We start from the raw sequence: 25,410 nt of genomic DNA on the forward strand, positions 1-25,410 counted from the left end.
GGTGGATTCCTTTGTGGTACTTACTGAGGTTCTGATTGTGACAGGTGGTTCATTACAGTCTGTTATAACAATAGCTTAGAATAGCAGGAATTTATTCATTACACTTCACACATAGTTTGAAGAACAGATGGCAGTATTATCACAGGCAGGGCCGTCTTAAGAGCATCGTGGGCCCCCGGGACAATTGGTTTTTCTGAGGCCCTACCTTGCAAATTCTAGAAAATTTCAATCGGATCTCATTTTTGTGAGGCCCCTCTTCTCCTGAGGCCCCCGGGCCGTGCCCGGGTGGGCCCATGCGTTAAGACGGCACTGATCACAGGCATTACACAGAAACAAACCTCACATTAGTTCACATCACATACACGTATATTCCAGCATGCACTCATTCATAAGAAATTCCACAGAGGAGTATAGATGAGGTGCATGTGTGGTTTAGTAGTAGTAATTATGTAATTGATTTTTGGTCCCACAAAGCAGTTGATTCTCTAAGACGCTTCAGCAAAGAATTTCATATATTCAATATGATTAACAGACTGACTGAACAATTCAAATTCTCATTTATCATATCAGTGTTCAATTCTTTGACTGCATGGACTTATCAGCATTTTTGTGCTGGAAAGTTTTTTAGCACAACATTCATTCGGAAGTTCAGAAACAGCCTTATAAAAAGAAACCCAGCTTCTAGTCTAATAAGCCCCGGTAATGAGTGCCATTGATTAGTCACCAAGACAGACAAAACTCAAATAAAATCGCCACATATCCTGTGTGTACGTGAGGAAAATCTAAATCTAAAAATATAAAGGGAAGGTAGAAAGTTTGAATTTCTGGCATTAGTTGTTAGTTAAAAGTACCTCAGACTAATGTTGAGGAGTGTTATAAGTGGTAGTAATCTACCCTTTTAGTTCAATTGTTCCAGAAAGAAAGATAAATGAACCTTTCAGGAAAATTTTGCTGACTAACGTCAAGACTAATTAAGACAACTAATTAAGACAGAATACTTTTGCATCTTTGACGCTATTTGAACCACTCCTTATAGAGAGATTCTTGTTATAAGCCATATTTGTGATAGCAGGCTTCCACTGTATGTACAATACAACTTCAATGAACCAACGCCTGTGATCAAACACGGTCGACCAAAGTTAGGGCTGCAGCCAGAAAAAAAACATTTTCTAAAATTATTTCTTGGAGAGTGGATTGATCATCTGAAGTCATAATTACTAAGCAAGTGAGAATGTGATTGAAAAATTAGAATTAATCTCGCAGGATCAGTGCTGTCAGAAACTGTAATTTTGAAAAGTAATTTCACTACTCTCCAAAATTTTAAGGGGTATTTCTGAAAAACGAGAAGTATTTTATTTATCAGTGAGAAATAATCCTATTAAAAAAATTACCTAAAATTTGAAGGAGTATTTTCATGCCTCAATGAAATTTGGAGGAGTAAAATTGAATTTTGATATGTCTTGGCGAAAAAAATACTGAGCAGAATTAATTCCAGCATTCCTGAGAAGGTCAGTCCAATGAGCTGAACAAACAATTACTCGAAGATTTTTTGTCACCTAATGGGTATCACTTTCTGACCAATGAATCAAGGATGCAGATAGAAAATTGTGAAAATCGGCAAAAATATGATATTTTCATGTACAGATCAAATGCTTAAGTGAGATAACAAAGAAAAAAAAATGAATCAAGCTATTCGGCATATGCTTTGTTTTTCAGAATAAAGGAGAGAATATCCTTATCCCTATATGTTATGGTAAATGTGATAAATTGGTGAGTGTGTTATTATACAAAATAACTGGTTATTTATGCATACTTACCAATTGTCTTAGTAAGTTTGATAAATTTATCCCTTTTACCGGAGATTATACACAATACTCAAGCATCGTTGGTAAATTTGATAAATAATTGAAATTCATCGCCTTTACCAGTGATTATGCATAATACCCTAGAGTGCAATTTTTTGAATTTAATATGAAAAAAATTCCAAATGAGTCTAGTATGTGTGATGAATATAGTCGGACTCTGATATAATGACAACAAATTTTTTTGCAATTGTACTCCGATATAATGAAATACATGTATGAATTATCATGTTTAGTATATCAATCATATAGTATGATTTATCATGTTTAGTGTATCAATCATATAGTATGATTTATCATGTTTACCAATGACGCAACACGTGTGTATTATGCATAATCACCAGTAGAAGTGATAACGTTTTTAGTATTTATTAAATTTACCAATGATGCTTGGATACTATACATAATTGCCAGTAAAAGTGATATTCTCTCCAGCATGACCCAACCCATAGGGGTGATGTGCTTATATCCCATATGGGACAGAGCCTGGGTCATGTCTGGCACAAGAGTAAAAAGTGATAAATTTAGGGGAATTTATCAAACTTACCAAAATGCTTGATAAGTACACACAATATATAGATGGTTATTATATATAATAATCACATTTTTACCATTATACACACACATATACATATATATATATGTCCCCAAAGCAGAATATACAAAAATCTGTAGCATATACTTGCAGAACAATGTTGGGAAGACTTTTAAGAAAAGAAAGGAAAAATAACTATGTAGAAAACGCTATTATGGAAATTTTTACCATAGAATATTTTCAGTCAATTCTGCTTCAGGGGATCAAATCAAAGTAATATTTTTAAGCATATCAATGCAGCAAACAATCGCTTTAAAAAAAAAGGGATAGGGAAAAAAATACCCAAAAAAAATCAAATTTAAATTATATATATATAAAACACCAGCCTTTTCCACAATTTACACAAAATCAATATAAAAAAGAAGAAAAAAAGAACAACAACAAAAACAATGCAGTATATGAAAAACGCTCACATTGCAAATAAAGGCACGAATTCCATTTCAGACGTTATACACACAGTTGCATTAATATTTTACTTTTATCTTCTTCCCGACTCAAATTACTCGACAATATGGCATGTAACTAATCAAGATTAATAAGTCATACAATGAAAAATGAGCAAAAAACTATGACTAAATAATATTCAAAATATTGAAAAAAAAAAAAAAAAACCAACAAAAATGAGCATACTAATAAAAATACAAACAAATCTGTGAAAACAAGTTTTTACGTATTAGAACGAGTTTTTTTTTCAGCGGTGATTCAATTTTTAATCAGTCCAAAAGTAATCATTTCTTTGAAATCAGTCTGAAGCTTATCTTGATTCAATATAAGGTGTCTATGAATAATTGGTGAAGTTTCATAATTGTTTTTGTGACTGCTCTAAATGAATGCAACTACATAAATTGGATGTGCTTCGCTCACAGTCAGTCTATGTTTGTTTCACTGTTGATCAATAATGAAACTGATTTTACGTAGCAGTACCATATCAACCTTGGTGAGTATTTGGAGAAACAAAACAGCGAAATAACAGTATTTAAGCTCGTTTCAATTAGTTGAAACCAGTTGAATTATAATCTACAAGTATTCTTTTTAACCTCTGTGGAAAAAAATCACAGATTTTTCCACATTTGGCATAAAAGCTACCGATGAGAAGAGTGGATTATTTCCCTTTCCGCGATAAGGAACAATACCATTTTACAGACTATGTGATTGGCATTAATAGACATTAAAACTCTCTTGTCTATTATATTGCCAACAATAAAAGAAAAGAAAAATTCATAGATCAAGTTACGATTGTGATGCTAAGGAGTTTTTGAGAATTCAGACAGGTGATGCAAAATGATTAATGGAATTGATTCAACTTGATTGAATCCAGTGGTTGGGCAAAATGTTTATATATTAGTGGTTTGCAGACCACTGTTGGTTAGTAAGAATTTTCTGGTGGTCTGAAAAACATTTTGCGCAATTCAAATACAAATACAACGCCGCAACAGGCAAAATGCCCAACGAGGTGGCTGAGAAGGTGGTTTCGATTCAGGCAGCTGCTAATTAATATTTCAGATCTATGACAAATAAAATACTGTGTCTATATTGGATTTTATTTGTCTTTGCCATCACCTGGTATGGGAATTATTTACTATATTTCAGCCAGTCTGAAATTATTCAAAATTTTTTACTAGTCCCCAGGTATAAGAGTTGAAGAACACTGGTAAAATGGTTCAATTGAGCAAGATTTTAGAAATAAAAGAAAAACTTTTATGGAGAAAAGGAGAAATCGATGTCAATGGTGCAAAAACGTTTTCACCACAGAAGGATTGTCAAAGACACCTGTGAATACACAGCTCACTTTGGATCGATTCTTAGAACATTAAAAGCGGGATAGCCAAGAATTCAATGAAAAGGTGGGTGTGACACCAGCTCATCCCTTCATAATCGTTTTCAATTTCAATAAAAAATATTTTCCATTTGGGTTGAAGCAATCCAATGCTTAGGGGAAACTCATCACTGGGATGGGGGGCTGCAGAGATTATATATCCTATGCCACAAGTACTTATTCTATTTAGTTCCCGTTTATAGCAGCAAGAAAACAGTGGCTGTTCTGTACTTGAAAAGGTTACGAGAAAACGGTTTGTTTTTTCTATTTTGGCTATAGGACACATACATGTAGGCATGACAGGAAATTGGTTTATGATCCAGTTGGACCAACAATGAAGACTTCATGTACATACAGGATGGTGCTCTGCCCCATATTTCTCATAATGCTCATGAATTTTTCAACGCCAGATTGCAAAAGTGATGGATCATTTATGTTGGGAACAGTGATCACCAATTGTTGTTGCGGCCTCCCAACTCTGATTTTGAGCTTGTAATGCGGAGGATTTCCAACGTTTTTGTTCTTGCTGAATCCCTCGTAGGTACGAAAGTTTTCCACTTGAATATTTGTGTTATTATTGGTATTTTTATTGCAACCCGAGACATTTTACAGCTTTTAATACTGTGGAACTGCCCCCCCCCCCACTCAACTTCTCCAAAGAAAGCTCTCAAGAAACACCAACTGGAAACCTAGCCTGTCGGAAAAAAAAAGTTTTCAAAAATGCCTAAAACGACATCCTAAAACTGCTCAAATTATTCATAGACAGCCTATTATTTCAGCTTGTGTAAAAAATAAATGGAAATGGAAGTTATTGCATTTCTATACTATATCACATGTTGTCACGCCACCTATAGCTGGAAATGATTGAATCAGTCTAAAACCACAAAATTTCAATCAATCCAAATAACGGCCAGTTCATATAGAGTATTTCAATATGCTAATAACGTGCAAAACATGCTTAAGTAGTCAAGTAGTAATCATTATACTATGAACACAGCGAACTCAGCATTTTGGTAGAGTGTGCTGAAGTAAAAAAAGCTCTGTGAAAGGGGAAAAAAATATTCAATGCCAACATTTCTTGTCCACTGAAATTAAAAAAAAAGAAGAAAAAAAAAAACATCTCTGGAAGGTATTGTTCTACTATAAAAGACAAACAAAGTGATGTGGCAGCTCAGTACAATAATCTGAAGGCTTTCCCGTAATTCGGATTACAGGATATTGTGTCTAAAGCCGATAATTACACATACATAAATTCAAAAAGAACGGCAGACATTAAGCGTGAAGCAACATACAAGTTGCACACTTATGGCGAAAGGAACTGAAAAACTTGAAATATAAATACATATTTACATTAAAAAAGTCTTCTCGCACATCAATTCAATATATCTCTAGATAATATCATTTCTGTTTATGGTAAGAGAAACGAGGGTAAAAAAAAAAATCAGCAGTCACATATTATTAAATATTGACAGTTATTGTTTAATAGAAGGTACACACATACATATATTCATAATATATATTTATTTATTTAAGAAAGAAGACATTCAACGCCTAACAAACGAGGAAAGATGCCATTTCTTCCTAACCAACAAACATTTATATGTAGGTAAATAAAATCTTTTTACAAACATACATATATGCATAGCTTTGTATAAAGGCAATGAAATCGACAGAACAATATCAGTATCGATGCTGCTGAATTTACGTAATTGTCCCGGGCAGCATGGTTGCAGAGTAAATGTTCGTCATGTATAATGTAAAAAAAAAAAATGCCACCATGATTCTCTGCAACTTATGAGTACACTTAGATGACAGGAATGACCTGTGAGAATATGTCATGCAAGGGAAGTATCGAGTGAATAAGCAAAGAAATTCTCACCGTTTTGTTTTTTTTTCTCGCTGCTACATTGGCACTTCAAAGAACTCTATTTAAAGAGGACACTTATATTCATAAATGGAAAGCAATAAAAGATGCTATTTGTTTCTTCTTTTTCAAACAGTCTTTAAAAATCACTGTAAGCAGGCTTGAATTTTCTCGACCCATTCTTGAGCTGCTATGCTGTCTGCTGCTTGAAAGTTGTACGTCCTCCTTATCGTACGAAGCTGAAACACATGTAACAAGTACATCTGAAAATTATTTCAGAGACTATGTGTGTGTATATAAATATAGAGAAATATAGTAAAACCTTGTTAAGACGTCTCTCACGTTATAGAAAAATTATGACTTAAACAAAATGCTGCCAGTTTCAATGTGCAATACTGTGAAAATCTCATAATTTTAAAGTAAAATAAAACTTATTAAATATGACTTAAAATTATAATCTTAACAAAATTTATATAGATTTTACCTTTTTTTTCAGCTTTTAGTATTTTACTTATATGGTAAAATATACTGGCACATTTATCAATAATTAATGATACAATTTCAAGATAAACCAAACGTGGGGCCAAATTTTGACTTTGGGGGTCATAAGCAGGGTAAAGCAGACACTAGAAGCCCTTAACTTGGGGAAATATGTCTGGTTTTTCAACAAGTATATCTTGTTTAAATTTGAAGCCTTAAATTAGTGGAGACCATGAAGAAATCAGCTCGAACAGTCCCAAAAGTTTCTAGAACTTGTTTTTTTTCAGATGGCAAATGGACTTCCTCAGTATAACTTTCGCTCCTAGAGCTGTTCCGTTTTGGTAAATAAGGCTTTTATGGTCACTTTTGAACACATGGTAATGCTGTTATCAAGCTTTTTCTTTGAAGGAAGCCATAGAAATAATCTGCTTCTCTCTCTTAAACTTTTCCATAATGACAAGTTAACAGAAATTAGCGATAAGTAAACATTGCTATATCTATGACAGCTTGATGGGGCCAAAGAAAAATGACTTAACCGGAGTGGCAACTTATTAGGGTGACAAGTTAACAATTTTTTACTGTATATATGGGTGAATCTCACGAAATTGGCCTAAATTGTGTCCAGCAGTTTACATTAAATACATTTGACACACTTTTTTTTATCACTTTATATTCCAATTTATGTAAAGGCTGTTTTTAATTTTTTTCCTCAAGAGATTTTTAAAATTTGCTTGAATAAATTTTCATTTGTTAAGGAAATGTCCTCGTCATCGCTGTCTCCAGAAATTTTTTCTAATTTTAAAATGATAACTTTCTTATCCTAAAACAAACATATATTTTTTTTATAATCTTATATATAAATGTGAAAGTATGTCTGTATGTATGTTCTTTATACAAACCTACAGTTTTAGACCGATCGTCGTCAGATTTTGCATATATACCAAACAGGACCGGGATTGAACTGTAGGCTACTTTAAAAGTTTGTCAGAGCTGGGCAAATGCCGAAATGGGCAAAAAACTGTCACTCAACAATGGTTTTGGGACCTCAACAATTACTTTCGGAACGTTTACTTTGGTTACCGTGGTTCCCTAGCAATGCGTTTCAGACGTGTATATATACAGTCAAACCTCGTTAATGAGTCACTCTTGGGAGAGCAAAAATATGACTTAGTAAGCGGGGTGACTCGTTAAAGGGAGTAAGCCATAGCTGTGCCAATTCCCGCCTGAGGACAACTGGGACTTCCAAAAAGTGACCCGTTAAGCGGAGTGACGTGTTAACTGGATGACGTACTAACGAGGTTTGACTGTATATGCCTTTACAATGGTTTGTCACACCTTTAATTCTGTTATTATAACAGCTTATTCCTTTATAACAGTTTGTCACTTTTCCAATTCTCCCAGAAATTGAAGAAAACCCGGGAAGCGCCGGGTATTTCTGCTAGCCTATATACAGGGTGTCCTGTAAATGCTAATGTGGCCTTTATCTCATCAACCGCCCATCGTAGAGGTATAGTTTCAATTTAAAAAATGCTTAAAAGGTGTTTGAATAATATTCACTGCACAAGCTGGACATATGACGTCTCTAACAACAGAGAACAACAACTACGATGACAAAACTTAGAATAAAAATGTTCAACGCCAGCTGTTGAACTCAATGCTTGCTTCAAATTATCAACACTCTGGAACGAAGTTAAAATATTATCATTATCTACCAACATGCGAGTTCAACTGCAAAATGACTCAGCACTGCTATCATTTTGACATCAGTGGATCAAACTTGGCAATGGAAGAATTCCCGTAGACCGAAGCACTGAACTGATTATGTTCCCAAATGGATTTTGTCAGTTGTTAAACTCAGTTCAAGAACTTGCAAAGTCAATCACCCAAACGATAAGTGGCTTTGTGAGAGAGCGATTCTGGCACCAAAAAATGACAGCGTGAACAAGATCAACGAAAATATCCTAAAAATTATTCCGGGACTCCACCTCTTACAAATTGGTTGACACTGTCACAGGCAGACTGTTCTGTATCCTGCAGAATTTCTGAACTCTTTGGATATTCTGGGTGTGCCACCACACAACTTGACCCTCAAAGTCGGAGCACTCATAATGCTTTTAAGAAATTCGGAGACACCGAGAGGCGGCAATGGCACCAGACTCTGTGTGAAGAAATCGCACAATTACATCATTGAAGCAATGATTCTAACTGCATGTGCCAAAGGAGAAGACGTCTTCATTCCACGTATCCCAATTACCACTGAAGAAATGCCATTCACTTTCAAGTGATTATAGTTCCCGATTTGTTTGGCTTTTGCCATGACAATTAACAAAGCGCAAGGCCAGTCCTTAGCAGTGGCAGGTATCAACCTACTAGAGCCCAGATTTTCACACGGACAGTTTTACGTCGCGTGTTAGTAATCCCAAAAATTTGGCATCTACACACCAGATGGAAAAACAAAAAATATTGTGTATCCACAAGTGATTGCCTGAAGTTTTTAATTAAAATACTTAAAAATAAAAGTAATTTTTTCTTACTTGATGCAGAAATTTTTTTGATTAAGAAATAATTAATAAGCTATACATATATACATTTTTTACGGGGCGGGCAACGTTGCCGGGTATCAGCTAGTAATATATAATTTTAAAACCAGTATACTTTTATATTGATAAAAATTACCAAAGGCAACTGTTTAGATTATTTTTGTAGGGGCCCTATTTTTGTTTTATGCCAAATTATGTTTCGTTAATTTGCATTTTGTGCAGGATCTGTTTTTTAGATCTGGAATTTTATGATGGGTCTGTTTTCAAGATCCGGAATTTTGCGAAAAGTCCAGAAAACAGACCCAGATTTCGGCTGAACAGACCTTTGGTTACTGACCAGAGAAAAAGTGCAAATAGTTTTTCTAGATTTTTATGAATAAAACGAGCTAATTTCTACAATATTCTGCACATCATCAGCTTCTAGACCCTTATTTTAATTTTACAGCTCAACAGATAAATTTTCACTCATATTGAAATAGGTTCAGCTCTGTTATATGGGAAATGCCACTATGCACAGTTATACAGACTAATCAATTGATCAAACTACCTTGATTAACTTGGACACTTAGATTCTATTGTAATAAATAACAAAAGTGACTCACATCAAAGAATGATTTCTCATCTGCTTTCTTCGGAGCACCTTGTATAATCGAAGCAGGAGCCACAGAAACAACCTCGGCAAGGTCAATGAATCCTTTGCAATGAGAATCTTCCATGGCATCATAATAGCGTAGCTACAGAAGTGATATAGAAGACTGACATGAGATATTTTGTTCATTTAATATTGTTTGGTTGAAGTCTATATAATTTGTTCAAAGAGCATCTGACCATAACTTTTCGCGTGTGAATCAATGAAGCTAGGAGTGGTTTGGTAAATGTATGTGGGCGCCCACGCACATTTCAGACCTAGGATTACCTATGGACATGTAACAAACCAAATAAGTGTAGACAATCCTAGTGCATATGCTTGAAATTTTTCCTGCAGAAGCCAGTAGACTGCCAATGAGTGAGGAAGTGTGAGCTCTGTGTCACATTTTCGGTTTTTGACAAAATGTCAGAAAAACTTGAACACTGCTGCATTTAATTTTGTGTGAAGCTAGGTGATTTCCGAGTGGAAACAATCTAAGATTCAACAGGCTGCCAGAGGTGGAACTACGGGCACTATACAAATAAAGAAGTGACACACCTGCTTCAAAGATGACAGCACATCAATGGAGAGGAGAATGAAGCCCATTCTGGTAGTCCACTGGTACTATGTGAAGGAATGAGATTATTATTGGCCAAGTGAGGACTCTAGTGATGCAGGATCACTAAATCATGGTTAGAGAACTTGCAGATGAAGCAAGCATCAGCATTGGATTCGTTCATTCCATTTTGAATGATCATTTCCAATTCCGGAGAATATCAGCAAAGTTTGTGCCAAAGCTGCTAAGAATTGGTAAGAAACAACATAATTTGGAAATCACACAGGACTTGCTAAAGTGCAAACCACAGAGTACAACCATCGACGAGTACTACCAAGAGGTTCTGCGTCAGCTCCATCACAATTAATGTAGTAGCATTATTCAAGTTTTTCCTGCCATTTTGTCAAAAACGAAAATGAAACGATGCTCACTTACCCTTCCTTACTTATCGGTGGTCTGTCAGCAAGTGGCAGCTTCTGTACGCAGGAAGAAATTTAAGCATGCACACTAAGATCACCTAAATATGTGCACCAAACTATGCTTCCGTAGCTTCATTGGTTGATGCATGAAAAATTATGGTCAGATACATTTTAAACAAACCTTGTATCTGATCTAGTTCCTCAGTTCTGAGCTGTCTACAGCACTAACAATTCATTAGAAGATCATGAAAGTTTAAAGAAGTCTTAATGAAGCGATAGGAAGAATTTTCAAAACCTAGACAAACCTTGAAAGGACATAAAATCTCAACCTGGTGCATAATCACTATGATTATAAGAGAGTTTAACCTCCAAAGCATTGCCTTTTAAATTTAACATCATATTCTTTACTGAAGAAATTAAAATATTGTGATGATTCTGCAGGGAAGATGTTTTCATGCATGTGGCTTGAGCAGTTTTTTCACATGTTTGCAAAAAAACTTGCATGTTCACTACAATTGGCATAGGAAACAGACTAGTGGTGAATGTGTCTGAACATATATATATTTTTTTGCACTAAATTTCTTTACTATCCAAGACATTCCTGAAATTTCAAAGCTATATCGTGGCAGTTAAGGCTGTATACAGTTTGGAACAGGGGAAACCTTTAATTATATACATCCTATATATGTATGACATCACACATGTACAAGTCACGTAAAAAGAACTAATATAATTTCCAAATATTATGCACCTGATGTTTGATAGAATCCAGCACAAACCATCTTTGTTTCCAACCTTTTAAAACAACACCCCGTTTATACAGGTAACCTTCATGCGTGCGATTTTCAGCAACGTTCGAAGAAAACTGATCATAGTATTGACTGCTGGTTTGCATTGCAGACACACCTTTAGAAACACAAACATTTGAACAAGAGAAAAAAAATTAATCCAAAGGAATGAAAGTTTATATTTATACATAATACAATACACATTCTTCTTTGCCTTATGATAACCATACCCTGTAGAGTGACTAAGGTTCGGAAACATTTTGATTATTCAATTATCTAAGGTTTGCATTCAATTCATTGATTATTTGGAGGTAAATGTTTAAAAGTTACGGAAGGGTGAGAAATTTTTGATCATGTCTTTTCCTAAAAAAAAGAGACATATAGCTTTCCCGTCTAGCATTGATTGGAGAACTATTTCTTTCCAAAAAGTTTCATTGCTTCAGCAAAAAGACACCCCTAGCACATAATTTTTGCTTGATAGTTTCACTGATAAAAACTCCTGAAGAAAGAAATACAAACCTTGATTTAAAGCCACCATTTATTTTGCAGAAGTTTAGTGCCATAAAAAATTTTGTTATATTAAATCATGGTTAAACACGTGTAATCCCTAGAAACAATAGAACATTTCTAGGGGAAGGAAATTTGTTCACTGAATATTTCTGGCACTGAGTGGATTGGTGCGACATCCGAGGTTAGAGTGTATAATTCAAAATCATAAATTTCCAAACGTTCCTAGAGTTTGTTTTGTCTTCCTTCACAGAATTTCTCCTGGTGTTTATCGAATATATGCATATTTCCCAGAATTTTCTAATATATTTCAACAGTTTCCCTGGCCATTTCTCCTTTCCCTGACTTTCAGAATTGCTAGGGAATCCTGCAATAATCTATTGACGAACAACTTGTCACAGTTCACTTGAGAGCTACAAAATACAGTATTTTAACATGTATAAGGAACCCCTTGATTTTTTGGGCTTAAAATTTAGAAAAAAATTGAAAAGATATAATACTATCCATGTATAAGAAACCTCTCCTATTTCTGGGATCCAGTTTTTGGCAAAAAGGGGAGGGGTTCCTTACACACATTAAAATGTGGTAGTTTCACAATTTTGCACTTTATCCAGAATGTCTCTTAATGATTCAATTTTAACTAATCATGATTCTTTCCAGAATTGTTTCACTTTTAACCTCAACTTAGAAGAATCTATAAATTGCACCAGAAAAAGGATAGCCGCAAATGCACATTATTATTTTTTTAATATCTGCAAAATGCAGAACTGAAAATCAGCACAAACACCAACTCTACTCACAAATAACAAATTTCAATGAAAATTAAGTGATTTTAAACACAAATGCCAGTCTTGCCAAATTTTAAGGCCAAACCATAAAGTTATTAAATTCAAATAAAATAATGTGAAACTGAATTTTTAAATAGTCAAAAATCAGAGATATGATGATATTCATACTGTAAATGTGTTATGTGCATGCGAGAGTCCCACGAGTTTTACTTACTTGAGGTTACAGAAGAACTTTCCACACTGCCCACTTTAGACACGGTAGCAGAAGTTGCTCCTGAATCACTGACAGATTTATATTTTGTGCAGTTTTTCGGAACATTTTCCAAGCACTTTTCATGACAATTGTAACCACAATCGATGCACCTCATTCCTGAAAAAATTCATAAAAGAGAATTTAACGTGAAAAATGCCTATTGCTTGGCAGTGAAAACTGAATATCACTGAATATGTGTGTCATAACATACATAAAAAAAATAATAGCCGACATTTGGCATAACGACCATGCACTATTGTGATCATTCCATTATAATTACTAGTACATGTCCCAAATGTTTTTCTATTCATCTCATCTTATTTTCCGACCAATATAATAATCTGCAATGACTGCTCGATCCAAATACAACATCTGACATCAGCTCAGCCCTGCCTACAATAAGATGTCTGATAAATAACTCTGTATGACTGTTGCAGGGCAGACACTGTAATGTGAGAGGGGATCAGCACCCTGGTGAGAATTCTATGTGGAGTCAATCTCATAATGTATAATGTTACATAAAACTGTTAAGAAATTGCTATATTTTGTTATTGCATTTTTAAGTAAATTTGTTTTGGTTTCCCGAGGTGATGCAGAGTGATATCTTAATTTCTGGGATGTTTTCCCTTCATGATTGGTTTCTGGTGATCCAGCTGAGGATGGGGGGGGGGGGGGGGGGCGCGGGTGGACGAGCATCAACTTTAATTTGATGGGGCTTTATTATGACATAACACGAGTGCATTTTTTTTTTTTTTTCAGAATAAATTACTAAAAACAAACGTATGCAGAAAAGCTCAAAGAAGGACAATAGTTACATTGGAAATTGATTAGAAATACTTTTCAAAAAACTGTAAAAAGAAGGTGCAGGAATGATTTTCTAAGACAATGTCACCAATCAAAAGTGTTAATACTCTTCAACGGTTGCAATAACTAATAATTTATGAGCATTTATATGTACACTATACATGTACAAACCTGTTTTGACCAAACCCCATAATACATGAGAACAGAGGTCACAGTAAGTGGGAGTGGTGTAGTTGTATTTCTCGAAACGGTGTGGATGCGAATAAACTTGTGGCTGAGCTGCTTCACCAACCATCTTGCCACGAACTAAAATCTCGATGGTGGATCGCTTATGTATAGAGCGACCATGTGACCTCACCAGCTGGGTAGAAAATGATGACTGTCTCTAAAAAAAGCAAATACATATATGAGAGGATATTCTTCTGTCTGTGAGCTGTCACTATTCAAAAAAATCTTTTTTTTTAAAAAATAATATAGAAACATTTTCGAAGTACAGTGATGCAGTTTGACCTAATTAGACTTTGTGCCAAAAGTTCAATAAATATAGTGATATCTCATGCAATTGTGCAAGAGAACAAAGATCATTGATCATTTTTGTCACACCAGGGTCATTTTCTGCACATGAGGGCTAATTAGACTGGGACCTACAATTTATTGCTGATTATGAATGGCAGGCTTGTTCTTTATACTCATCGAGAGGTTGGTATGCTAACCCCTCGATGGGGGACTCCCTGCGGTGGCAATTTTTTCTGCGGTCATGTCGCCATTTTTGTTGTACCTCTGTGTCAGGAAAGTTTTCTGACAAGGATGAACCGGGTATCGAACTCACAACACCTCTAAACATCCTTTGGTACTTTAGGCGAGTATCTTATCGACCTGGCTACCAGAAAAAAGACACATAAGTGAGAGAAGCATATAAGTGATTTATGCATAAGGGGCCATTCAAGTATTACGTAAGCAGATTTTTAGCCATTTTTGACCCCCCCCCCCCCCTGTCAGCAGTTTAGAATATTTCATATCTTCAAAAAGGATGGTTGATGACATATAAGCAACTTTTAAACTCCCCTTGTCATCAAAAGTCAGCAAATCCGAACCCCCCTCGATGCTGACGTAATACTTGAATGACCCCTAAATAATAGCATTATTTACATAAATTTTTGACTGGAAGTACAGAAATTCGTCTTATAACTGACAAAAACATATGAGTGAGAGATTATTGTATAGAATAATACTTCAACTCTCCCTGTATTTACTTCACCTTATCTATTGATTTTTTTTTCAATTATACATATTTTGAGTAAATTTTGAGGGCATTTTGATTCTGTTTTCTTAGAAATAAAGGTTATTTTTCCACAAGAGTGGCTTCAAAAAGACAAATAGATAAGAGAGAACAAAGAAAACCTACACACCTCCTCCCCTCCCCCCAGTGAAAAAAGAGCATCATCAGTGGGCAAATTTACCTAAACTTACATTGTTAGTCTTGGAACGATTTGATATAGTATGCTGGAGTGTCGCTGTTTATAAGAAACAGCATTGCCTAAGAAATTGTGATGGTGATGTAGCATTATATTCCATTTATTGATAGTAAGAATCAATTTTATGGTCATGCTCTTTTGACCCTTCAAATATAAGTCATCAACCACATACAGCATATTTCAAATAAAAATGAAAGGGCAATCAAAAAAATTTTTCAATTGGCTGAACTGCATTTAGAAATTTCAATCTCAATGGTATTATAAATTATGTATTTTAATTTTAGTATCTTCAGTACAGAAGTATATACAGATACGATTGTACATTGATACAATAAACACTTACCGTCAGGGAATCGGTATTAGGAAGCTCCATTTTGTCCCATAACATTGACCATTTCTGAGGTAACAAACCCAGCTCAGTTTCTTGATTGTGTATAGTCTAAATCAAAAGTAATAAAAACTCTACTATAATAGTTGATAAAAAGGATATCAAGATTCTTATTGCATACACAGGGTTTGTTCAAAAAGTATCCGACCACAATTTTTCTTGTCTGAACCGATGAAGCTAAAGAGGCCCGATTTGGTACATATATGTACACAATCCTAGTTGGCATGCTTGAATTTTTCCCTACTGCAGAAGCTTGCAGTTATTTTCAGACTGCAAATGAGTAAGGAAGTGTAGGTTTTCGTTCTTGACGAAATGGCAGGGAAAATCTTGATTTTGTGGCCATCTTTGAAGCGGTTTTGTACCACTCCTCTATTGGTGTGGTGCCCATTTCTTCATCTCCAAAGGTCTGTTGGATCTTGAGGATTGTTTCCATTTGGAAATCACCAAGCTTCACACAAAACTGGATTCAGTAGCATTGTCTAAGTTTTGCCTGCCATTTTGTCAAAAAATAAAAAGGCAACGGTGCTCACTTACACTTCCTTATTCATTGACAGTCTGCCGGCGACTGGTAGCTTCTTCAAGTAGGTGAAAATTCAAGAATGTGCATTGGGATTGCCTACACATGTGCACCAAACCATGTCTCCCTAGCTTCATTGGTTTATGCACGAAACATTATGCTCAGATATACTTTTTGAACAAACCGCATATTTATATTTGACTAAGTTGATACTGAAAATAAATGTTTTAAATCAATCAAGCTTATGAGTCAATTTCACTAATGTTCAAAAGTTTCAGATCTAATCTATATATATAAAATAACATATCTCCTGACTGATTCATCATCACCAAGCCAAAATCACAGAACCTATAAATATGAAATTTTGTGGGTAGTTTCATTTCATGGTGTAAAGACTCACTAAGAAGAGGTTTTTCAGAATTCGACCCCTAAGGGGAAACAAAGGTTATGTATAGGAATCATACCGAGCAGAAACTAGAAACTATAAATGTTAAATTTGATCAGTAATTTCATTTTATGATGTAAAGACTGACTAAGAAGGGGTTTCTCAAAATTTGACCCTGAAGGGGGTCATAAGGGAGGTACAAAGGTTATAAAAAAGAAAAGATGCCAAGCCAAAACTGCTCAAACTATAAATGCAAAATTACATTTGTCATTAGTTTCATTTCATGATTTGAAGACTCACTAACAAGGGGGGGGGGGGGGTTCAAAAATTATACAGAGAAATTATGCTGAGCCAAAACTGCTGAAACTATAAGTATGAGATTCGGCAAGTAGTTCCATTTTATGATGCAAGGACTCACTAAGATGGGGTTTTTAGAAATTCTGCCCTTAAGGGGACTCATAGGTTATATACAAAAGTCATGGCGAGCAGAAACAGTTGAAACTATAGATATGAAATTTGGCAAGTAGTTTGATTTCATGATGTAAGGGCTGGAGAAACCCAGAGACACCCAGGCTCTGTCGCAAGAAGCAACGTAAGCACTCCCCCCCCCCCAGGGAGGGGGGAACAGGGCATCTTCGGTAAAAAGTTAAATGATGTAAGGGCTCACTAAGAAAGGGTTTCACCAAAATTTTACCCTTAAGGGGGGTCTTAATGGGGGGGGGGGGGGGGTTTTCAAAGCTTATATAAAATACTTAACCCTGGCCTGGCGAATATGATTCACCACATGGGGAATACAGAAAAATCATGCTGAGGCAATAAATATGAAATTTCCTCGTCAGTATTTTTATTTTGTAATGTGGAGACTCACTAAGGAGGAATTTTTCAAATTCAACTTCTAAGGGGGTCGAGGGGGTGTTCAAAGGTAATATGTAGCAATCATAGCCTAGCCCGAACCGCTGAAGCTAAAATATGAAATTTGGTCAGTATTATATTTTGTAATATAGAGGCTCACTAAGACAGGATTTCTGAAAATTCAACTCCCAAGGGAATTATGAGGGGTAATAATAACAATATATAAAGGGAAATCAGGAGACTTATATTTCAGAATTATATTTCAGAAATCAGGGGTATTATATTTTGTAATATAGAGGCTCACTAAGACAGGATTTCTGAAAATTCACCTCCCAAGGGGATTATGAGGGGTAATAATAACTATATATAAAGGGAAATCATCACCGAGCAATTTTCAGATTACCAAATTCACGTGAGCGAAGCTTACAGTTAACAGCTAGTAACAGATTAAAAACATTTGGCCACACTTGCCTCAAGTATTTGAGTGAAAAAGTCAGGCTGAACAGTTTGAACATGGTCATGACCTTTATTGATGATCCTTCTAGTGTTAGAACTAACAATTCCAGCTGCCACTTCATTTTCTTCTTCCCTCTGTCTTTCCATTGCCGCCAGTTCAAGATCATACGATGGTCCATGAGCAAGTTCTTCCTCCAAATAGTAGTCCCAGATAGCCAAATTTGAAATATTTGAATAAGGCCTCAAAATCTAAACATTGAAAATGTAAGGGTAAAAAAGAGCCCACCAAATTTTTTATCCTAAAATAAAAAAGTTCTTTTTGATAATATAATAAAATAGTATTTATCTTTGGTGAATGTGTTTTACACATTTCTATTATTCAAGTTTCTTCATGTTATTATCTTTTTAAAGCAACGCGGTAAAGGTAACTACATAAGATTAAACTACATAATCTATAGGATACTAACCCCATCATCTCGATTTGGTGTGTACCAGAAGTTATAGAATATGGGACTACGAGCCCAGAGTTTATCTACATAATCCCAAAACGATGGACCCCATAGAGACGAAGAAGAATTGCTTAAAGAATTTGTTTTGGTGGAAAACCCAGTTTCATCATCGGAACCTCCATCAAGACCACGATGCCTCGCAGACCTTTCTTCAAGAACCCAACCAACCTCAGCTCTCTCATATTCACTGTCAAGCAAAAAAGTTCTGAATCTGCATGATACATAATGGTATGCAATGAACTTGAGATAATACTGGTTAAACTCAAAGGACATTGGAAATTGCCGATGCACCTGAAATTTGGAAAGACAAATGTGAATAATAATAAATAATAAACAGATTTTAGTTCATACACTGAACACACATAGATGGTTAGAATCATTAAAGCGAGAATCACATTATCAATAATATTAAACATATAATCTTTACCAAATTACATAACTATTATTTAAACAGGGTGCTCTGAAAGTCATAATTCAACCTTCATCTTATCAATCGTTGGTCATAGAGGTATGGCTTTAATTTATAAAATGCTCAAAATATGTTCAGGAATCACTCTGTACCAATTTTGAGAGTGAAAACACAGTTTATCATAAAATAAAAAAATCTGAATTTTTATATGGTTCTCTTGCCCTTTAACTTTCAATTAGGTGCAATATTCATAGAGATATTTGAATTTAAAATTGGGAAAGAACAGCACAGCTGATAGGAGCATTGTGTTTTAGTTATGTGGTTTGTTCCCTTTTTCACACATTCGGTTTTTTAACTCAAATATCTCAGCAAATATTGCACTTAGAAACATGGAACTTTTTTTTGTTGGCTCCAAGAGAGACAGGGCAACAACTTTCTAATTGGAAGCTACAGCACAGAGGGACCATATGAAAATTCAGATTTTTATTTCGTGACATAATGTATTTTTACTCTCAAAACTGCTACATGGTAATTTTTGAACATATTTTGAGCATTTCTGAAATTAGAACCACACCTTTATGATGATAAGATAAAGGATGTATTAGGACTCACAGGACACCCTGTATCTAATACAATGTAACAAATTAATTTAGAACTCTTAAAAAAGCTACTTAAATACGTTTATTTAGGTTAGAAAAGAAAGAGTGATATAAATAATTAAAAAAAATCAAGAATGCAAGCATACTTGGTGAACTGCATCCAAAAACTGAAGGAAGATGGGTGCATAGCCACTAGCTAAAGAAGCTGCAGTATGGTTGCCCCTGTAAGTGAAGCGATGTCCAAATGCCAGCCACTCTTTTTCAATTAGAGTTCTGAATCCTTCAAATGTCCTGTAGTGTGGGTCCATACATAACTGAGCCAGAGAGACTACCTGTAAGCATTAAAAAAAAATATATATATATATTATACATTTTCATATAAAAATGTTTTTAATTTCGATGATCCATTAATTCTAACTTTATGCCATAATGAATTATATAAACATAAATAAGATATTATAATTCCAACTCCAGTCGAACCCTGATTTAACAAATCAGATAAAACTGACACATATTAATTTGTTAAATCAAAGAAAATCATTGTATTGGGGGTTGAGATCAACACAAATAAATATTTGCCCATACCAACTTCTGAAAAAATTCATTAAATTGAGGAATTTGTTGAATCAGAGTGTGTTCATTATATTGGGTTCTGACTGTATATCACCACCATAGAAAAAAAGCTTTTCTAGGGTACATGGCAGAGCTTGAGAAATTGGAAAAAAATAAATAATAATAATTATTATTAGGGGATTTTTCTGGTTGTTTTTTCAGATTGATACTTTTATATAGGCTCAAGGAAAAAACTTTTTGGCTTCAAAGAAATTTTTCTAGCATTTAATAATAATAATTATCATCAGGTGCTAGAAAAATTTTTTAGAAGCCAAAAAGTTTTCTTCCTTGAGCCTATATGAAAGTAGAAATCTGAAAAAACAACCACCAGAAAAGTCCCCTCTAACTTTTCTGATAGTTGGTAACCTTTAACCATGCTGACAAATTTTCTTAAATTTTGAAAAATGTTTGTCCTCAATCTGAAATTTAGAAATAACATAGTGACTGACGGCCTCATTCAAAAAGGCAGCAACTCGAAATTCTATGTTTTGAGATTCTATGCATTTTGAAGATTCACTTTGTATGGGAATGAATAGGAATCAATTATGCTTTAATTACAGTAGAAAGTGTAGAAGCAGAGCATTTTCCATCATTCTCATGTTGTGCATAACTCTAAATGTGATTTTCCCGAGTTGTAATTTTGAATTGGGCCGTCTATATAGAGAAGTTTAGGTGCCAAGCCAATACTAATTTTTTTAGTCACTATGATGAGGCTGAGATTTGTTAAGCCCTACAATAAACAAACTAGTTATGCTCTACTATAAACAAATATAGTGCAACTACCTCCTATGTAATGATACCCATGAGATCAGAGAAGCATATTGTTAGCCTATAGATGGGAAATATTAACATTACGGAAGGTGCATCGAGACAAGAGAGTAATATCGTTGGTAAATATTGCTATAGAGGAAATCATTATGTAGGATTTTCACTGTATATTATTGAGATAAAACAACAACAAACCTGGGTGGTAACATCCCATCCATCCTCCAGACATATCATCACAGAAGACCCTTGTACATCCATCAAATCAACAACAGCACCAGAAAGCTGTAGAACGCATTGTAGCTAACATTTTTATGAAAAAAATGAAATAAAAAAATAAATAAATAAACAATGCAACATAAATAAATGTCTATGACTTTTTTAGACTAAAGGAGAAAATACTATCTCCACATTTTTGAATTCAAGATTTCTCACACTTTCTATAACTACAATTTAAAACTAGAGTGAAATTTATTTAGAGTTCAGTCTCACCTGTTGAAGCCATTCAGAATTTTCCACAGCCTTATAGAATGACATCTCGGGGTCGCTAACACTAGCACTGGGCACGCAAGCACGTAATAATTTCTTGAAGCAAGCTTTAATATGCCTCACTTCAGCAAACTCAACCGGTATGAAATCACAGTTCGGGAAGGATTCACTTTTAATGCCCTGTAAATAATGGAGCAAAAAACACATAAAGGTTTTCATCTTTGACTACATATTTTCAACTGAATTCAAAGAATCAAATTTTTTAATTGGATGATGGTGATTTTCTGAAAAAAAATCAAAAATGCAATAATTTTTGAGTGAGGTAAATCTACATACAAGTGGAACAAATTAGTGTTGGAACTGCAAGACATGACTACAATAAGAAACTGGGAAAGCGATTTTGTGTACGCTATACAGATACAAACCTTTGGAAAGAAAACTTAGTTATCTTTCCCGTATTTATTATAAGTTAACTACAGCAATAATAGCCCAAGGTGACGACAGTATTTATTCTGACTTTTTATATATTGTAACCACCACTGCCAACTGTTGTCTCTCTGGTGTATTGGTTAGTGAACTTACCTGGTATGCATGAAGACTTGGGGTTGACTCCTGAAGGAGACAAATTTTCTTTTTGAAGGTTCCTATCAGCATAACAGAAAATCTCTTTCCTGAAAAGGTACATCTACACATGCTTACTTGCTTTGAGTGCAGGGATAATAAATAAATACAGCTGACTTTTTTTTGTTTCTCTTCTTCCTTCTTTCCAGTCCATGCACAAACCAGTGAGCCAGCCTTTGCTATACAAAATCCAAGAAGTGCAACATCCCCTTGATGTACCAACTACAATCAAATTTTGTTTTAACGAATACCGTTATAGCAAAAATCTAATTTTAATGAACACGTTTCTAATCCCCCGATAAGTTTACGCAAGAACAAAATGCAAAAACCTGGAATTCCTTTATAATGAAATATGTAATACATAAATATATAATGGGTTCGGGTTTATAAAGAGTTCGTTATAATGGGATTCCACTGTATGGCAAGTACGACTTTCGTTGCTTGTCTTGTAAATCATAACCTGTCATCCCATTGGTGAACATACAAGAGCTTAGCGAATAGCTCAGGGACATCAAGAGCATGGAGACACACCTTAATGAATTGCAGGCCAAACCACATTCTCTATACCAGCGTTTCTCAACTTTTCTGAAGCCAGGGACCAGTAAAATGTCTAAAGCAAATTTGATGGATCACTCACTCACTTATAGCGTGAGAGTGTTCCGTATTTTACGGGACAGCCAGAACTGCCAGAATTTGTGGCTGTTCCGACTATTTTATAGAGTGGTCCCGTTTTTTTTAACAAACCTTATTTGAATTTGTAATGCTTCATAAAATCCAAAATAAAAACAATTTTCAAAAATTTATAAATTAGATTATGATGATTAGGGCTATAAATATTCATCTGACATATTTGTCAGATTCAGGGTTTTTCCCTAGCACTATGCTTCAATTTACTGGTTTCTCTTTATTTCTCATCCACTGGTGATTTTTCAGCAATTTTAGCTACAATTGTTGATCTTGCTGACTTACTGCAAAGTTTTTGTGTTTATATAATTGACGATGCTCCGTATTTCGCAGTATTTAAAATCCCAGCTTCCCATGTTTTCCTCAATGAAATATGGTCACCAAGTCATGCTTTTTTTTAGTTAAACACATCTCAGTAAACCGAGATTTGCAGCAGCAATTAAATTATCAAGTCTACCTGAAGACCATAGGCTGAGAAATGATGCTCTATACAATAAGAAAGTCATTTTATTATAGACACCCAACTCACCTTTATTTGAGTCTTTTCACCAAAAATATACAAAGGGACTCTATGTAAAGTATGAGCACCAGTTTCTAGTATATCATGTATGTCAGAGAGCCTGGAATGGGTACGGTAGGCAAATTCAGAGCCAAGACTTGTTGTGGATCCTTGCCTACGTTCTTTCAAGCTACCCCACCTGAGTTCTGAGAAATTGGAAGCACCACGGTTCATGCGGAAGTCCATCTTCCCTGAGCTTATACCTTTGGATGAAAAATTAGATGTTAGAAGAATGTCTATCAATAGCAACAAAAAGTAATGACAAAAATACCAATTATTGATACTTAAAATTTTCTAGCCCGCACAGCATCTCTGAATATGATTAATTTTAAAAATGTATTCACATCTAAAAGATTCCTCAGCACAGACTGTAGATAGACTGACTCAGCACAAAATCCAAAGCTTGAAAATGTATTTTCGATTGAAGCTGAGCTGTCGGGACGTGATAGCAAAAGCATTGCCAGTTTTGTAAGCTTAGATCCAGCCTCAATTGGAAAAACTATCACATTCAGACCAAATCATAGGGTTAGTCATTCTTCCTGTAGTACTAAGAATAAGAAATGATGGGGAGAAGTGTCTTCAACTTCATATGTGATCAGCAGCCTTCATCTCATCAATCGTCTTAGAAGTATGTTTCCAATTTGTTAAATGCTCAAAAGGTGTCAGAAATTACCCTGTAGCAGTTTTAAGAGTGGAAATACAGTGTGTAAAAAAAAAAATCTATATGTTTATAAGATCTCTGCGTGCTCAAAAACGTAATTACAAAGTTGTTCGCTGTTTCTCCTGATGCCAAAAAAAAAAAATAAATAAATAAATAAAAAAAAAAAAATAAAATAAAATAAATTAAAAAAAAATCCATGTTTCTAAATGCAATATTCGCAGAGATATTCAAATTCGAAAAAACAGAGGAAATTTTGGAAAGGACCCAAATGAGGAAATTTGAAAGCAATGAATGCAGAAAAAATGTTTTACTCACATTTTTAATGCTGTTCTTTCCCAAATATCTCTGTGAATATTACACTTAGAAATATGGAATTTTTCGAGGCGTGAGGAGAAACATGGCAAAAACTTTGTAATTGGGTTCTTGAGCACACAGGACTGTATAAAAATTTAGAGTTTTTATTTTGGGACACTGTATTTTCACACTCAAAACTGCTACAGGGTAATTTTTGAATGCCTGCTGAGCATTAAATAAATTAGAATCATACCTCTATAACGGATGATTAATGAGATAGAAGGACACCATATATTAATTTTTTTTTGTTGCCCAAGAACGAGCCAAATCTTTTTACAAACTGGTCTTTCAATTTTATAAGTTTTAATTGCAAGATATATTCTAATACAGTAGAACCTTGATAACTCGACATTCCAAGAGGATAGAAAAACATGTTGACTTAAGAAGACTTCAAGCTAGTGAGGTTTTATTTCATTTCCCCTTTAGCAATTTTTTGAAAATCATTTATGTATGTACATATGCCTGTCCATCCCTTTGGGAAAGAGTGCAAACCATCCAACGATGGCCTGTCTGGGCAGTCAGCGGACATGTCTACCTGTATATTGTTGAATAATTCTATGTTCCATCATCCACAAATTCATAAAATGTTTTGATATGCAATTTTCTATGAAAAGTTTTCATATTGAGAATAATCCCGAATTTAGGTGGAAAAAACATATTTTGATTGCTGGAAGATCTTTTATTTGTGAATAAACAGTGCAATTGTCCAAAAGAACTTTCCCTTTTTTCTCACTTGAAATTCATCAACTTTCAAGAAAATTATTTCAGTTCTTTACACAAGCTGCACAAAAAAAACATTTACTCATATTGTAATATTTTCTTACTCGAAATGGCTCCTACGGCTTCTGCTCTGAATATAGGAGGGTTATACTGGGAAATTTAAAAAAAAGTTGTCAAAACTTACGCCTTCCACCTTTACCACCAGATGTTCTTAAACTGTTTACAGCTTTCTGCAAAGGATTCCGTCTGGATATTTCCGGAGTCAGAGTGGGAAAATTGTCAAGACCACCAGCTCCCATGACCAAAGATGTAATGCTGAGGGCCGAATCGTGCATATCACTACTAGCTGGATGGATACTAGAAGAAGGCGTTAAATGAACTATAGCTGTAATGTACTTTTCTTGTTCCAAATGCACAGAAGTTTCACTAGAGACACCTGGAAAGAAAGAATATAC

General features: G+C 34.7%; 1 protein-coding gene across 1 annotated transcript in view; it reads right to left on the minus strand.

The window, feature by feature from the left end:
- Window positions 1-318: 318 nt before the first annotated feature.
- Window positions 319-25,410, minus strand: part of Sbf (SET domain binding factor) — a 69,817-nt gene continuing 44,725 nt past the window's right edge. The window contains exons 29-41 of the mRNA XM_089247925.1: window positions 25,140-25,391; window positions 23,191-23,423; window positions 21,360-21,536; window positions 21,066-21,170; window positions 19,637-19,822; window positions 18,441-18,773; window positions 17,989-18,222; window positions 15,719-15,814; window positions 14,072-14,285; window positions 13,058-13,213; window positions 11,512-11,666; window positions 9,760-9,891; window positions 319-6,376 (exon numbers count right to left, since the gene is read on the minus strand). Of these exons, the coding sequence (XP_089104051.1) occupies window positions 6,284-6,376; window positions 9,760-9,891; window positions 11,512-11,666; window positions 13,058-13,213; window positions 14,072-14,285; window positions 15,719-15,814; window positions 17,989-18,222; window positions 18,441-18,773; window positions 19,637-19,822; window positions 21,066-21,170; window positions 21,360-21,536; window positions 23,191-23,423; window positions 25,140-25,391 (2,366 nt within the window). The 3' untranslated portion in view covers window positions 319-6,283. The remainder of the gene's footprint in view (window positions 6,377-9,759; window positions 9,892-11,511; window positions 11,667-13,057; window positions 13,214-14,071; window positions 14,286-15,718; window positions 15,815-17,988; window positions 18,223-18,440; window positions 18,774-19,636; window positions 19,823-21,065; window positions 21,171-21,359; window positions 21,537-23,190; window positions 23,424-25,139; window positions 25,392-25,410) is intronic.

The sequence above is a fragment of the Pholcus phalangioides genome, unplaced genomic scaffold (assembly GCF_987345545.1).
Source record: "Pholcus phalangioides strain wild (caught in Gottingen) unplaced genomic scaffold, Ppha-v1.0 ptg000018l_1, whole genome shotgun sequence".
Taxonomy (NCBI): Eukaryota; Metazoa; Arthropoda; class Arachnida; order Araneae; family Pholcidae; genus Pholcus; species Pholcus phalangioides.